General features: G+C 30.0%; 2 protein-coding genes across 4 annotated transcripts in view; one reads left to right on the forward strand and one right to left on the reverse strand.

Moving 5' to 3' along the window:
• LOC136983516 (uncharacterized) overlaps positions 1 to 18494 on the reverse strand; it is a 345314-nt gene that overhangs the window by 248791 nt on the left and 78029 nt on the right. The window lies entirely within an intron of this gene.
• Osbp (oxysterol binding protein) overlaps positions 1 to 18494 on the forward strand; it is a 68812-nt gene that overhangs the window by 29587 nt on the left and 20731 nt on the right. For 2 of the 3 annotated variants that reach the window (XM_067280245.1, XM_067280246.1), the window contains exons 2-5: positions 2841 to 3102; positions 12172 to 12377; positions 15784 to 16037; positions 17875 to 18055. In XM_067280245.1, coding sequence (XP_067136346.1) covers positions 2975 to 3102; positions 12172 to 12377; positions 15784 to 16037; positions 17875 to 18055 — 769 coding nt within the window. In that variant the 5' untranslated portion in view covers positions 2841 to 2974. The remainder of the gene's footprint in view (positions 1 to 2840; positions 3103 to 12171; positions 12378 to 15783; positions 16038 to 17874; positions 18056 to 18494) is intronic. The other variant, XM_067280248.1, reaches the window with a different exon arrangement.

Genomic DNA, 18494 nt, shown 5'->3' on the forward strand with positions numbered 1-18494 from the left:
AATAAATAATTTGAGGTGGCAAAAAAAATTTAAAACTGTTGAAGTTGGCAATATTTTTAAGTTTTCCAGAGCGACCCCCTGCCTGATAATGGGGGCGGAGAGCATATATTTTAAATCAAATAAATTAAAAAAACATGCTCCTTCATTATAGGGTAGCTGTATTCTTAAGAGTTTTAACTCTATATAATACTTTATCATCAAGTGTACATAAAATTGATTAATAAATTGTACATTGTTAAATCATTAGATATTTGTTTGGCTGTTTGAAATACTATACCTGATAATAAAGGATTATAGAGTTAAAAACTTATAAAAAAAATACTCAATTTTAGTAGTGTCTTGCCTCTATACATCATATTTTTCCTGTTAACAATAGAGCATGCTGGTTATCTAGCTAATTTCATTTTGGAGAAAATTTTTGAATTGAAATAACAATAACTTCTGTGAGTTATGGTCCAAACTGGAAGTTCATATATAGTTAATTGGGGCCTCCTGCCTCTAAACTTTCCATATCTGGTCTCAACTTTCATCTTTCTAACTGTTCTCAAGATTAAGGAAGGACAGATTGACAGACATATGTGAACCGCTGGGGAGGTATGAGGAAGTAGTCTCTCCCTTTTCGGCAACAGGTCTGTTGCCGAAAAGGGAGATGACGTGTCAAGATGGCGTGTTTATGTTAATAGTTCCGAGGGGATGGGATTGTTTTGTCCAATCGAGTGGAAGGAGAGAGAGGGGTTCATCGATTCGGCGCAGATGATATCTGAGTAAAGGACAACACCATTTAACAATGAAATAACAATTTATTGGTTAACTAAATGGACTTTTCAAAAATCTAACATCGAGGGAATTGAATATTTCATCCCTAAATTAATACTAATTTACCAATGCGTGACGGGGGCTGAGAGAGAGTTTACATGAGATGGTTCCATACCTCTTTGATGGTCTGTATATAATCCTTATAAAATCCATGGGCACAAGGGTAAAATTTAAATCCACTGTGACTTGTTCGTGGGTGATGATTGACTCCCTTGAGGGGGGAAGGAAGCATCTTTTATAGCTTTGTGATGGGAAAATTGGTCATGTGATCGATTGTTATAGACCAGTGGTTCCCAACCGGTGTTCCGTAAGCATCTCTCAAGTGTTCCGCAGATTTAGTCGCAAATCGGAAAGTGTACAATCGTATTTGAGCCGCCGAATATCAAAAAATTAAAATCATAAAATTTTCATAAACTTAAATATATATGTACGACTCATACTTATGGAGTGTACTACTGTTTCGAATAAGATAAAGGCAATGATAAAAACTGAATGAAATATGTAAAAAACCTCAGGCACAAGTTTCCCATTAAAGTTATTTAGGTATATTTTTTCCTGTCTTAGAATTGGCGTTAATAATATGAGTAGAGATTTTGAGTTATAACTGCTCAATTCTAATAAAATAACTGATGACAAGCTTATGTATTTCATATTAACTTAAGTAAGTGTTCCGCTAAAGAAAATTGCTCACAAAGGTGTTCCGCATCCTAGAAAAGGTTGGGAACCACTGTTATAGACGATAAAGGTTATAGGTGTTTCCAGGACCCAAAACAGATGACAAAATTTGGATGTTAACTATAAATTATCATGCAAATCAAGATGCCTGCTGCATGGGAATGATAGAATGTTGCTAGTTATTTGAAGAGGGTTTCAAGTTGTCCCCGCTAAAGAATTTTTTTCTATTAATCTGTTATAAAAGGGAAAGGAAATTAATTAAAGTTTCTTTAGGAAACTTTGGATTTCACACATACATCAATGGGAATTTATAGGTCTGCAATTTGAAAATTGCAGCCCAAAAACTCAATAGCCTACAAAAGCTTTTTTTAATACTCTTTTTATAATCAATATATTTAATAAATAGAAATTTAAAATTTATGGTACATATTTCCCAACACTTAAATTCAAATTTTCTTCTAAATTTGAAAAGTAGTGAAAATATGATCTGCATTACAGTTTGTATTTGGCTTGTATTCATCTTGCTGATTGCTTTTCATCACACCAAAGTATAATGATTTAGCTTTTCAGACATTAAAATTTTTATGGCTAAAATACTGAAAAAGATATAAATAAAACATAATTAGCCATAATTTCCACTTTTATAAATTTCATATTGTACCACTATACTTGAACAAATTACTTTTACTATTCTCTTATAAATAAAATAATTACATATTAAAATATAAATATCATACACTTGTTTCTCAAGTTTTTGCAACATATCTGTAACAAGAAAATCATATCTGTAATGTTGATATTATTTAGACATGAATTCTCATAACTTTGCAGCAGTAATGTTTTAACATTGAAATATCACATAATTATAATTAATTATTTTTAATTCAGTTATAAATTTCATAAAAATATATTTTATATTTTATGTAATTTATTATTTAAATTTTTGGATAGTACCATTTTAAAAATATTAAATTCTGAAGTAATTCTACTTATTTGAATATTTACAATTCTATAATCATTTTGTTTTTATTTTGAATTCCTCATTCCACACTACTCAATGTATTTATAAGCTGAAGGTGGCCAGAATAATGGCCTAAAATGTTGATTAAATTTTTCCTTCTAATTTTTACTTATAAATTTTGTTTAATAATTTCACTATAATTTGAATATTGATTACAAAAAATATTTTACATTATTTATTACAGAAAGATTTTAACAAATTCATTTATTGTTTAATGTTAAGTTTATTATATTAATCAAGATTAGATATTGTCTATTAAGATTAGAATACTATTTATAACATAAATCTTGATGAATGAAAATTGATATATATTTATTTTCTTTTGCAGAAACTTTTTAGTGGAAAGAAGATTAATAATGTGGAAATATTCATCATCTTCTGTTTTGTCCCTAGAAAATTTCAATTTTGAATAACTTTCAGATATCCTTTTACAATCATTAATCAATATCTATAAATTATAGTATGGCTGATGTTAAATTTCAACAACAAGAACCTGAAATGAAAGGATGGCTATATAAATGGACTAATTATTTAAAAGGTTATCAAAAGCGATGGTTTGTGCTTTCAAATGGATTGCTGTCTTATTATAGGTAAGTATTTATTGCAGAATAGGCAGGGTTAGGCAATAACTAGTGTCTTCTTGACAGTTTACTTAATTCAAGAGATATTCAGTATCCTATTTCTTTGAGGTTGTATATTGGCAAGCTGTATGCATTTAATAAAAAGTAATTTGATCTTGACTGACATATGAAGATGGTCTCCTTTATTTTTAAAATGAATATGTGTGTATTTAATTTTTGATAATACTACTAAGGGAAATACAACAATCTGGGATACAAGAGCATTTTCAAAATTATTAGTGTCTTAGTTAACAAAAATACAGAACTTTAGAACATATTGAAGTATGCTGTAATAATTTTCTGTTGCATGGTTTTGTCCAGAGATAAACACTATTCCAATGTTACATTATTTTGTAATAACTAGAATTCAGTGATTTTTGAATGCTCCTAATTTGTCATACAAGGAGAGAGCCATACATTTGGGTCTCCGATTCAAATAAAATTTGGTGAGCATGTAGCCCTACACACAAACAGCTCTTTGTCCAAATAATAGGACCCATATTAATTTTTAGATATGGTAGTATTGTGTATTTGAAGTGTAACAGACATGAGCACATGAGGAAGTTGTAAGATTAACAACTTCAAAAAAACCCTGTGACAATACTACCCTATTTTCATATCAGAATTGTCTTTTTTGTACATCCTCAGTAACATCTGAAGCTTATTTGCTTATGATAACATAGTTTTTCTCATGGCTACATACTATCTGAAAATAAATAGGAAGAAATAAAGATTTTATTTAACAACATAAGAGAGTTAAATCTATAGAGACTTTGTTTTCACTAAACGTGAAATGACGTCACATTTTTTTAATTCTTATTTTATGAGTTTTAAACATGAGGAATAACTTAATTAGCATTATTATTACTATTATTATGTAGTAAAATACAAGGGTAATCCTAAAAGTAAGGTCTCCTATTTTTTTAAACATACAAAGAAATGTTTATTTTCAATAATGTTCATATCATTTTAAAGCTTGAACATTTATCTATTTTTCTACATAATCACCATTTCGGTCGATGCTTTTTTGTATGCCCATGTCACACCAGCTCGCCGCCATATTGCTGGACCAATCTTGTGCTGGACCAATCTATGATTGGTGCATCAGGAAACCCCAAGAACCAAAATGCAGAGATCATCCAGAGTGATTTGCCAATCTTCACGCATGGTTTACTCAACCTTTGTCAATTTCTGATGAGACAATCACAGTCTCCTGCATCTTTCTTTGTTGTAAATTTCAGTGCAATCAGCTGTGAACTCCCTACACCATTTGATGTTTTTGACATTATGCATGACTCTCCATATACTTCCGTCAATTGGCGATGAACTTCAATTGGTTTAACACAAAATGGTGGTGAGCTGGTATGGGCATATAAAAATTGCCACAGTGCATACAAAAATGCATTGACTGAAATGGCGATTATGTAGAAAAATAGATGAATGTTCAAGCTTTAAAATGATATGAACATTATTGAAAATAAACGTTTCTTTGTATTTTAAAAAAAATAGGAGACCTTACTTTTGGGATTACCTGTTAATAAAATAATTTTGTTACACACACAAAAAATTAAAATCTTGTAGGCTTGAACCTATATCCTGTAGCACCAGTGCCTAGCAACTTATCCACTTGGCTATTGCCATTATAAGAAGAAAAACTTTGAAACACTTAAAAGCTAAATATTCAATTTTCAGAGGCCTATTTTTTGGAAATGTTTGAGAAGTGGGTCCTATTATTTGAACAAGGAGCTGTTTGTGTTTAGGACTATATGCTCACCAAGTTTTGTTTGAATTGGAGATCCAAATGTCTGGCCCTCTCCTTGTTAGTAGCTGCTATACACACACACATTATTTTGTTTAAGGAAAATTATAGTGACCTTTATTTCATCTTGATGTGTTCACTCAAGATCAAATATTTTTATTTAAATAAATCTCTCTTACAACCTTCAAAACATGGTATCTTGATAAATCATTTATTTTGAGATATTTAAGGTGGCAATAGTTATTGCCTCACTGTATAATAATGAAAGTTTTTTAAACAGATATATAAATATGTATATATATATATATCTGCATGATATAAAATAATGGAAATTATATAGTTATAGTTATATAATAATCAAAAAGAAATGGCTTAAAAGATTTTAAGCTGTTTTAATATAATTTCTATATGATTACTATTTAAAAGATATGTCAAATCCATGTAATGTCTGTTACTAATATAATACATTATGTATATCTTTTATTATAATATACATTTACACTACAAAACTTGAACTTGTTTACAAATAACCATATTTAAAGTTTAAATGCGATTAAAATCTCTCTTGTTTATACAATAATCCAAAAGTAATTAAAGTTTGTTATTTCCATCTGAATAATCATTTATTTAGAATCAAAATTATAATGTTTAATTGCTAAGATAAATCAGAATGTTTTATCTTAGTTTTGTTGAGGATCAAAATATATGAATGATAAATTAAATAAGAAAAACTAACTGCTCCTTTACCTAGTCAAGCTCTTTAGTTTAGAAGAAATGTTTATGGCCTGTCTTAGGCTAGCTTCAATTTAAATTTGTGTTGGGCCAACATTAGTTTAAAGCCAGACAGTCTGGAAGCATTTCTTTTGAAATAAAGAATTTGGCTACCTAATGCAGTTGTCACATCTTTATTTATTGTTTGCCATAAAAAATGGTTTTATGATTTATACAATATGAAGACCAAAACATATTGATTAAAGTAAGTAAATGTCAAATTATAATCAAGAGAGTGTTTGTAGTTTGAGTTTATTGTTATTTTAAAAACCATAAGTGCAAATGTAATTAAGAATTGAACTGATACATGAGTAACTGATATGAACTGATATTGAACAAAGGAATGATTTCAAAATCATTCTTTTGTTTGATACATTAGTTCATATTTTAAAAATATCTTATTCAAATGTTGTTTCATAAGCTGTTCCAAAAATATAGTAAATTCAAAACATCAAACTGAAGATGATTCTAGCAGAGCCAAAAACTTTAATTATAAATTATTAAATTATATTTGTATTTAATTCATAACTATATCACTCTTATTTCTGTATATTACTAATAAAACATTCTAAATACAGTAGCCCCTCATTACATTACACTTGTCGGAAGACAAAGAAAAAGCATGATTATCCAGCGGCATGATATAATCAAGTACTAAAAATTATGGACTTTTACTAAACAGATTATACATGGAATCTCTATCTGCTCTTCTTTCATCAGCAAGTGTTTCTGATATAAAATAAGTTTAGTTTCTCAATACTGAATTTTATTTTTGATTATATTGTATTAAATCATATTTACATAAACATCAATAACATGAATGCCTATTTAGCATTATTATTTCTTTAACAATGCATTTAAAGACAAATACTGTTGATATAAAAACAAAATATCAGTTGTGATTTTATTAATATTATACAACACTATATTTCATAATAAATTGTTTATTAAAAATTTGTGTAATTTATATTTTTCAATAAAAATTATAAATTTGGTACAAATAATAACATCTTAAGCCCGATGAGTTTATACTATATCACCAATGATTGCCTAAATATCAGGCTACAATATGGCTAGTTAAATGATTAGCACAAAGTAATTTGTCACTAGAGGTAGACGTTAGGCATCATCTCTTAAATAAATTAATAATTATAATTAAATAAGTGCCGTATTTAACCAAGTAAGGTTATATCTAAATTAATATACTTCTGGAAGCGAAGACTCGCTTGGGGTCCAGGTGGCATAACTAGCAAGTGCACTGCATGGCAAGCTAAGGTTGCAGGTTCAAGCCCTGCCTTGGGTCAGTTCTTTTATTCCAGAAGGTTCTAAATTATTTAATAATTTATTTATTTAATTATAATTATTAATTTATTTAAGAGATGGTACCTAACGTCTACCTCTAGTGACAAATTACTTTGTGCTAATCATTTAACTAGCCATATTGTAGCCTGATATTTAGGCAGTCATTAGGCATATATTATAAATTTGGTAATTGAAAATTTAAAAGATAAATATTTAACATATAATAGAACATCAAAACTTAGAAAGTTTTTATTCTGTAATTTTATAAAAAGCAAAATAAAGTTACTACTGTGTAAAAATTTTAGAACTTTCCATTCAGAAATAAAGAAATCTTTTCCTTACACATTACACAGTGAATTCAAAGTTTCACACCTTTATGTGAATTGATGATATTGCATCAGTTCACATAAAGGTGTGAAATTTTGAATTCACAGAAACTTGTAAATGTGGAGACAGTGCTAAAAACCAATAAATAAATAACTTTTAATATCAAAAGGAAACATAAATGATAATTGATTTGTCCACCTGCTTTGCTTATTTAGATCTTGACAAATTATTGTTTCATCTGCAGTGGTAGTTTCAAGGGCAATGGTAAGAATAAAATACTGTATTTCGTTGCAGAAAGAAATTCAATAGCAATTGATGATTTAAAATTTATTGACTCAAGTGTTTTTAAAATTTGAGGGGCCAAAAAAAAGCGTGATATATCCGAATCTGATATAACAAGGGACCGCTGTATTTTATACATTTTTGATTATATTAATTTAATCATATATAAGTATACACATGTATACACACAGTAGATATTAACTGTATTTGTTATTTTATAATGTGCTGTTCAAGATCCTTTCTGGAGGATGCAAAGACATGCTTGATTAATATTATTATTTACTTTTGAATACTATTGAATGTGTGTAATATTCTATTCATTGCTTTCAATATAACATAACATTTACAACTTCAGTGTTTATTTCATTATTACATTGTAAGTTATCATTGTTCATGACTACAATATTGTCACTTCATCATCAATATTTGATATTACAGTGGACCTTCATTATAGCGCTGCTCGCTATACCGCACACTCGGTTATAGCATAAACATTGTTAAATAAATATATTGCTGGATTTTAAGGTTTTTGAACATTTATTTGAACTCTATAATCTTATGATTCCTTTAAAGATTTTTACAATTAACACTTCATATTTCTTTATATATATATATATATTTTGCTTTGATTTATAATATAATAAAAATTACATGTTAATAAGTTTAGATTATATTTTTGATTATTTATTTTTAAGCTATTTTAAATTCAATGTCAAAATGAATTTGGTGTTAGTTTGAAAGAACAAAAATTTTATAGTTAAAATTCCATATTTAATTATAAAGAAGTTACTTCCTTCAAACCTGAATTGAGTGTGACATATTATTAAATTGATTTTGTAACGCGATAAGTTCAAACACATTTATACAGGTCCGTGCGGCGTTAGTGAGTAGTGCATTTTGTTGTTACTGCGTATTGAATAATTGTGTATGTACTGAGTTCCTGCATGTATTTTGAATAGTGTTTAATTATTGTATGCATAATGAGTAAAAGAAAAGCTTACAGTGTGAAAGAAAAGCTTGACATTATTGCTAAAGTAAAGAGCGGAGTTGCGAAAGCAAACATAAGAAGAGAATACGGCATACCTGAAGGAACTGTAAGGGGTTGGATAGCAGAGGAGACAAAACTGAAATCATTTGTTGATAAGCTTGACCAAGATGCTGGGCTTACTCGAAAAAAGACAAGATTTGGAAAAAATCGAAATGTTGATGATTGCCTCTACACATGGTTTATGCAAAAAAGAAGTGAAGGTATTCCTGTATCAGGAACTGCTTTAATGTTGCAGGCTGAAAAATTCCATATAAGCTTAAAAGCAGAAGGAGATTTTAAGGCTTCTGACAGTTGGTTGTGGCGTTGGCAAAAATGACATGGCATCTTCTTCCAAATTTCCATTTCTGGTGAAGCAAAGTCTAGTGATATTGAAGGCACTGCAGAATTTTCCAAACAGTTCACAATTTCCATTAAGAAAGAAGGGTACACTGCTGCACAAGTTTATAACTGTGATGAGACTGCATTATGTTACAGAGTGTTGTCAAGTAAAACCTTAGATCTAAAAAGTAACCCACAAAAGGCAGAAATAAAACTAAGCAAGGAAAGGATAACAGCTTTATTTTGTGTAAATAAAGCTGGTAATGACAAGTTGATGCCACTCATTATAGGTAAAAGTCAAAACTCACAATGTTTCAACTCAGTCAATATAAAATCTCTGCCAGTCTATTATGCTAATGAAGAAGAATACATACACTTCTATGATGCAAAGATACATCAGTGACATTGACTGTGAAAGCATTGACGATGGATACCTCCAAAGATTGCAGGCACATGTGAAACGTTTCACACAAACCAGGTTAGCTAGGGAGTGGGGCTTGCATAGGGCGGTGGTGGCGTCCCCAGATGTGCCAAGGCTGTTCACCTTCGCCAAAACCCACAAGGAGCCACTTTCTCTCAAACCTGGCCTAGATAAGGCCAGATCCCTTACCAGGGCATTAGAATCTGCGATACACAAACTTGTGTGCGACCATATGAATACTTATCCTTGAGCCATCGAGAACCCAATTCAGCTGGCTGAGTCCTTAAGGTCTCTCATCACAACCAACTCCACTTGTGTCACTGTACCCGTCTATAAAAACACAACCGTGCTTCTGCAAGATCAGAGGTATATTACTATCCCGCCCTGACACCTCCGCACATTGCAAACAAATCTTAGAATTAGTGCACATTTTATGTTACTCGTCCTTCTTCCAGTTTAATAACAAAACATACATACAAAAATGGCGTGTCCCCATGGGGAGCCCTCTTTCGGGGATTTATGTGAGCTAGTGATCTGGAAACTTGAACAACAAATCATCCCTTTATTCCTTTCCAACATCCTCCTATACAGGAGGTATGTCGATGCCATCCTTATCATATAGAAAATGGAACCTGACATCAACAAGTTAACTCAATGAATAACAACCCGTATGGGCTAAACATCAAATTGGAACAAAAAAAAACAACACTTCCATGCAGTTCCTTGACTTGGACCTTCAAATAAAGGATAATGGGATCACCCGTAAGGTTTTTTACAAAAAATGCCATGTACCATTGTTTATCCCCACTATCTTGGAAGATCCGTATTCATATAAGATTGCAGTTTTTAGGGCCTTAACTAAGCATGCGTTCACACATAACTCAAACTATGAAGACACTTTGGCCGAGCTCAGTCATATTGAGGAAGTGGCATCACAACACGGGTATGATAGGGCTACACCATAGTGTACAACATAGCGTACAACATAGCTCGCGCCTACACACGGGAAAATACACGTAACAATCCAACTGCCATGGTGGAGTCCGTGGATAATAATAGTGCAAGAAAAATTGTAGGGTACAACCACCATCTCAATGTGATACACAGAGAAATTTCATCCATCACCAAAAATAAGATAGTTTAATAAGAGGCCAAGGTTGATACACAGCTTACTCCGTAATGGAAAGGACAGATTGGACATGAAACACGCACCAGGGGTATATGCGGTCTTGCTTTGAGATGATAGATTTAATAGCAGTTTGGTCTATGTGGGTTCAACCAAACGCTCTTTCCATCAGCGCCTTCGGGAGCACAGGTATGACATTGACAATAAAAAACACACTACCACTCTTGCAACTTTTGCCACAGAACCAGGAATCACAGCAGATCTGCAAAATGCCCGTCTAATAAGACACACTGTACTGACCAGCTCAGAACCTTGGAGACTCTTGAAATGTATAAGATGGGATTGCATAACACGTGCATCAACTCTAAGGATGCAACCAACATCTCACACACCTGGAAATTTTGTTATGAGGGGGTTCACACCCACAAATGACTTCACATCGATTTATTTCAATTTATATTCACCGTTTCACAAACTTGATATTACACATGTGTAATCGTCATCTCAACATAAGCATAATGTTCCATTTTCTATTTTAATTTTATGATTCTAAATTTGAATAACATTTGCTTCGGTTTTTTGTTCCATTCCACTTGTATTTGAAATCTCATATGAACTTTGCCTGAGGAAGACCCCGATGGGGTTGAAAATGTTAGCTTTTGTATAAACATGCATTACTGGATTTTAAAGGTTTTTTGTGTGATCTACAAATGTCTTATACAAATACAAACAATTGACTTTTGCATAATTTTTTATTTATTTCCAGTTTTTTCTTTTTTTGTATTTAATCAATGATTTTTGCCACAATCATGTTTGGTCCTAAACAATTGGCCACCACTGTATTCTTGTTCAGAAGAGTCTGGATGTATCTCAAAAATGGAGGACAGCCAGCACCTCACATAATAAAGTGAAAGATGAATTTCCTGTGTGTGATTTAATGTGTATCTGAGTGAAAACTCAAAATTGAGTGCATGTAAAATGAGAGTTTATTAAAATCTTTGGTGACTCTTTCAATGCCTGTGCAATGTGCAATCTGCCTGTGATGTCATTACTTCATTCTGGGAAACTCTTCCCATTTCTCTGCCCACCACAGAACCACTTTTATTGTACTGTTTATACAAACTTAAGTGATTTCCATTCAAATTTTTTATTCTTACTTTATAGAGTGATAAATTTGATATAAAATTGACCTTTTCAATAAACTGAGATCAATAATATATCACTCAATCCTCTATGGTATAGAATATTCATGTGATCTCACATTTTAAAAATTTAAATAATTTATAATTTGATTTATTCTGAGAGTAGATTTTTAAAATTAAAATTTGATTAAAAGTTGCAGCCTGGCATTGTGATGATGTCACAATAATTTATATAATATTTTAGTTTAATAAAAAGTCTTGGTTTTGTTAGAATAGAATACATTCTAAGAAAATTACAGGTCAGTAGGCTTCTAAGAAAAGTGTAGAGGTTGCAAGAATTATTTTTATGTAAAAAGGAGAGAACATCTTTTTCAAAAATTTGAGAACCACTACTTTAAACTACAATAATGATAGAATGACAGTGCATATTTGTATTTTTAAATAAATTTAAATATTTCCTACTCTAATTTCAAATGTTTTTTCTCAGCATTTAATATTATAATTTATGGAATTATTTAAATTGGTTTTTAATTTTTATTACAGAAATCAAATGGAAATGTCTCATACTTGTAGAGGAACAATTAGTTTAGTCAGTGCTGTTATTCACACAGAAGACTCATGTAACTTTGTCATTTCTAATGGCGGAACACAAACATTCCATCTGAAGGCAACAAGTGAAGTGGAGCGTCAGCGCTGGGTTACTGCATTAGAATTAGCAAAGGCACGGGCTATTCGTATGATGGAATCAGGTAAATCAGAATGAAGCCTAATTAAATATTGATAAATTGAAATGCTTAATAATCAGTTGTAATTAATAAAAATCGTTGCTAAATTTTTCTTTCTTAGAATTTGACAAGAAAGCATAAAAGTGCCTATATTATAAAAATGCATATTATACATACATGCACAAATAATTAACACTTAATTAAACTAAACCGCTGTTGTTTATATTGTAGAAAATTCTTTCATTTATTTCTGATGAAACTGATATGATAATTTCTAAAGAAAAGATTAAAATTAATTTTCTTTTAATAGGATTGGAATTTGATCAATCATTGAAAATAATTGTATTAACTTTTTGTTTATCATTATTTTTCTTTAAACAAAATTTGTAAACAACTAGCTCTCAATTAAGTGTCATTGATAAAGAATGAAAGCAAAGATATTGGATAAGCTACTACTGAGAAATTTCTGAATTTTCTCTGTAATTGAAGTGGAGCATTAGTGAAGTTTCTTCTATGATGCTTACAGAATTGTATTTATTCTCAAAATCCATCAAAATGGATTTTGATTAAACTTTGCCATTTTCCATTAATTGAGATGAGGAATCCAAAAATGCAATAGCGCACGAATTGTGCGACTTTTTGTTGTGTGATTTTATGGTTGCTAGCATGTCTTGAATGGGTTTATAGAATCGAGTTTGTTCTCAAAATTTAATGGATTGATTTTGATAAAACTTTGCCATTTTCCATTAATTGAGATGAGGAATCCAGAAATGTAATGTGGGTCCGTTTAAATGTAAAAAATCTTGCAACAAATCACTTAACTTTCTAGTTAGCGCCACCAGAATTTTAAATGTTATCTGTTACGATATTTTATTAAAAAAACTGTGTACATTTTTAATTATTATAAAATGGCAAAAAGTTTAATTCTGAAAATAGGGGTTGGTTTTATAAAAAATTGTAACTACTAATAATGAGTTTAATTGTAAGTTAGCCGACTTTTAGGGGAGGATCGTTTAATCCTGCATCAGGTTGATTAAGGGAATATTAGCATGTGTGTGTGGCGGAGGAGACAAATGATGACAAATATGTTACATAACCCATTTATTTTAACAGGAAATAACTTACACTATGCACAAATAGTTTTGTTAGAAATAAACACTCATCAAACCTGATTACTTATGGTAGTTGATGATGTAATGGATAGTTTTGTTAGAACATTTGAACATTCAGTTGTTTAAGCATTGAGGATGTTTTCTCGATGGTGGGCCCTGGGGCAGCGACAGGTGAGGAGATTCATCGGTTGGCGTCAGTGGCACGGCACAAGGGTGGAAAACTCCGTCTTATGTGTGTTGACACACAGTGTCTTCGTGTTTCAAAACTTCACTAACTGAGTGCCTTGTGATCTTGAAAATCGAAGCTTATATCAATCTCCGTTCTCCCCCTTTTGTCCATTCTGATTGGCTCCATGTCCCTTTTTTCCAGCTCCCTGATTGGTCCCTTGTCTGTCCCTAAGTGAAAGACAAGTCCTGTTTGGATCACAAGAAAGGTCCACTTTGGAGAATCTACCCAACACCATCTGTTAACTCTGGACAGAAGATGCTGACGAAACTTTGAAACCTGCGCTCATATTTTACCTCATTGTTGTCTAGTCTATGATGTTTTAGTAATTTTAATGACCTGATGCGATGTCCCTATTTTATCATTAACCTTTCCCCTTTTCCAAATTTTCTATGTTCTAATTGCTTGTATAAGAGCACCTTGTCAAAGGTCTATCTCTACTGGAGGACATTCATTTTACATTTATTGCGTCATGTTTTACATTAATAGTATTTTTTTTCCGTCTGTTTCATATGACTTACACAACTAATCTGATCTTTGATCGGTTTTAACAATGGAAGTTTTTCTAGTTTTGTTTTAATAAATTTTTATAATAAATGTTTAATTACAACTTGTTTTTGGAATCTCAAATAATTGTCATTAAGTCGACCCTACTCAAGATATGACACATGACTACCCTTTATCTCCCTACCCTGTCAACCTTTAACCCCAAAATTTAATAGCATGAATCTTTCTAATACACACACTTCCCTGCAAAATTTCAGAAATTTTTGACAAAAAGCATGGGAGTTATTAAGCTTCAAAGAGGGTGAACAAAATCATGCTCCTTCATAAGAAAGTAAAAATATGAGTCCTTGACATTGTTTTCAATATACAAAGATATTAAAGTGACATTGTCCTTGCTCTCTGTGATGAGCACACCTAATGGAATTTAGGCCTAGGATCAAAAATAAAAACAGCATTATGTGCAGCTAACAGAAAATAGGTGTGATAAATGAACAAACACAAGAACAAAGCAATTGTTATCAATTGCTTTGTTCTTGGATTGCCTCTCCATGTTGGCATATGCAAGGATCATCTCTCCATACCCAGCCACTGCAAGGATCGTGTCTCCCATGCTTGCAGGTACAAGTATAGTCTCTTCTGTGTTTAATAAGTGCAGGGATTGCTTATTTCCAGCTTCACTTCAATTCTATGGCGATACAACAAAGTTGCATGATATCTTAGTAATTTTGTCGATTATACAAAATAATTATTTTATTCTATCATTCCAATATAAAACTACGAATATTTTCACTCAGTTCTTTATTCTTCTTGTTGTGTTTGTCATGATATTGTATTATGCCTCCATTGTTTACTGAGAGTTCATTTTCTTTGTAATTCTATCATTATCATTTAAAATTAATATTAATTATTTTATAAACTTTTTTGTTTATTTTTGTTGTATTGGGGTGGCAATTATTGTCCTTAGGACCTTATATTAATGAATAGAGAAATTGCTGACTGTTGTAAGTTTTCTTTCAATGTTCTCATTATAATTACTTACTGAGTAGTATAATAACATAGCCTCATTTTAACATTTTATCTGTTTCTTAGTGTAGTTGAGGACAAATTCATGTGTTCATGTGACAAATTATTATTACAAATTTATGTAATAAACGAGGCTAACAAGAACTTACTGTTTTAATTATCGTAAATTTACTCTATAGCTTGCTTCAGTTAAAATAATACTCTCATATTAATATTAGATAATGTTTAGATTGGATAAATCTAATCTAAACATTATATAATAAAATTTTGGTTGTTATTTTAGTTTTAATATGAAACCAATATCATCATTTTTTTTTTTTTTTGAAATAATGTAACAAAATTGATTGTAAAGAAAATGTCAGTAATAATTTGAGTTAAAAGGATGTAACTTGTTATGTTTTGTTTAATGTCCACTGTTCAAAAATAATAGCTTTAATTGTATTATTGTTGCAACCTGCTTATAAATGTTTATTTATACTTATAAAAATATATTATTAAAGTAGATCTGCAGTGAACAATAAATATAAATAAATTATTTTTGTTTATAATTGATATTTTACAGAAGATGATGAAGAGTATGAAATGATGCCTGCTCAACCTGATAAAAATGAACTGCAAACTGTTCTGAAAGTTTTAAGTACTAAATTGGAAGATCTTAATACTTGCAACGATTTAATACTTAAACATGGAACAGCATTGCAACGTTCTCTTTCAGAATTAGAACAATTAGAAAACTTTACAGATACAGCTGGAAAATTTAAAGCAGTAAATGAAAGAGCCACACTTTTTCGAATAACTTCAAATGCTATGATTAATGTGAGTCAAATATTTAAAAATTCATGAAAAATATATTATTAATGATATAAAATTCAGCGAATCCTTGTTAACATATATTTGGATAACGTAGAAAATATATTCCTAGCTAGAAAAAACGGAATTTTATTTTATTTATTTAACATGTATTCCAAATTAATTTTTAAATCTTATTACTCAATACAAGTAAATCATGCATAGTTCTAATTGGAAAAAAATATATAGCAGAAGTAGGGTTTCTCAAACGGGATTCTGGGATCCCGGTTGTTTTTTTTTTTACCCGGGAAATCCCGCAAATTTCTTAAAAATTCACTTCTTTCTTATTTTACGTTAAGGTTGAGGAAATTTTGCAAATAGAAACTCATATAATTAACTCATAAACTGTCAGAATACATTTGTATTTATTAATTTTAAACCTACTTATTAGTTTTTTTTTTCTTTTTTAATTTTTGCTTGTTATGGCATGTCACAAATGGTCAATAATCAATACGTAGCTTATTTGTGGCAGGACTCTCAAAATTCTTTACCAGTAATATCTGGAATAATTGTGCTTATGCTGTCTTAATTTTTAACCATGCCCAGTAGCTTCAATGACTATGTAACGCCAAGTTGTGCAAATTGGGCAAGGATACAAACGAATATGAAGTCAGCAAGTATGAAGTTTTTCTTCATAACCTGATTATTAAAGACAAACGAACTGCCGAATTATTGGGCTATGATGTTTCTATTAAAGTAGTCGAGGTAGACGAATCAAGAATACTAGGGAACAAAAGAAGTACTACAATCTCAAAAATGAACTAGAAATCTTTCGGGATACAGGTGAAAAACATATAATATTTGTCTTCTCTTAAATGCATTAAACAAGATTCCAATCACATCAATTGAATCGGAAAAGGCATTCTCGGTAGCAAGACTTTTCATTACTAAAATAAGAATTAGATTGAGTGATCGGAGTATTGACCATCTTTGCTTTTTAAAATCTTATAAAAATTTACAATATTTTGTATTATATTTTATTTAAAAAATCAAAAATTACCTTCTAAGTTAGAAGTTTGATCTAAATTCATTTTTCTTTAAATTTTCAACTCAATTCAAAGTCATTTTTTGTTGTTGTATGCAGTTTCCAGCAAACTTTAATAGAAATTTTCACAAATTGAAAAAATTTATGTAATTCAAAGGTAATTTTTAATATATATCTTACACAGCATTATTAATATGATTTTGGAGATTGCAGAATGTATTAAATTACTTTAAAAAACGAAAAATAATTATATCATTTGATTTCATGATATTTTGTATATCTTAAAAATAATTAATTTTGTCCCGGGATTTCTCGGGATCCCGGGAAACAGTTCACTTTTATCCCGGAATTGGAAGCTTGTAAATATAATTTTAAGTTACTTTCAATGTTCTCTTACTTTAAATGTTAAATTTATTTAAAAAATTGTCTGTAGAAATATCACTATATAATGAAATGATAATATGTATTACAAATTTTGTGTGTTAATTTTTTTTTAAACTTTTTATTTTGTATTTATCATATTCATTCTGAAAGATTAAGAGACGCATGTGAAATAAAAAACATTTCATTTTCATAATTTACTAGAAAAAATATGATATTGTGGAAGAAATTGATTGTGGTATAATAATGTGATAATAGATATGTCACAATAACTCAACTTTCAGTACAAAAAATATTTGTTTTCCTAGTCCCTTGGAATATATGCAACAAGGATTTACTATATAATGACCAATATAATTAAACATTTAAAAAACATTTAATTATATTGATGTCTTTTTGTAAATTGGCTTTTGTTAAAGTTTTTAATAAACCTTACAGGCTTGCAATGAATATTTACAATTAGCTCAAACACAAGGAAGAAAATGGCAAAAAATGTTGCAACATGAACATGAACAACGTTTAAGGTTAGAGGACATGGTAGAACAACTTGCTAAACAACATTCACATTTAGAAAGAGCTGCAAAGGAAGCAGCTGCTACTTCAGGTGTAAATTCTCCAGGTAAGTTATTATTTTCCATAATAAATATACAACAATATTAAATATACATTTATATAAAACCATACTTTTCAATTACAGTAACTTACAAATTTTTTTTATTTTTTCTTTTATTAAATAGGGGTTCTTTTAAATTAATTTTTTGAGTTGTTTCTGTTGTAAGTTCTTGCAAAGTAAATGATTAAAGAAAAAAAGCTATTGTTTTTGAATTTGTTATTAGTGGACATTAAATATTTCATGTTTATTTGATCAATAACATTTTTTTAATTGTAATTATGTTAAACAAAATATGCAGGATACAACATTATAAATTAACCAGATATTAATATTCTCCAAAAATATATTTAAAAATTTAATCCTATTTTTAGATTCAATTTATATTTATTTTAATATTTTTGCTTGGATTTAATTTAAATTTTTATTGCTTTAATATTTTAATTTC

This window comes from Centruroides vittatus, unplaced genomic scaffold (assembly GCF_030686945.1).
Source record: "Centruroides vittatus isolate TY-2023 unplaced genomic scaffold, ASM3068694v2 contig_882, whole genome shotgun sequence".
Taxonomy (NCBI): domain Eukaryota; kingdom Metazoa; phylum Arthropoda; class Arachnida; order Scorpiones; family Buthidae; genus Centruroides; species Centruroides vittatus.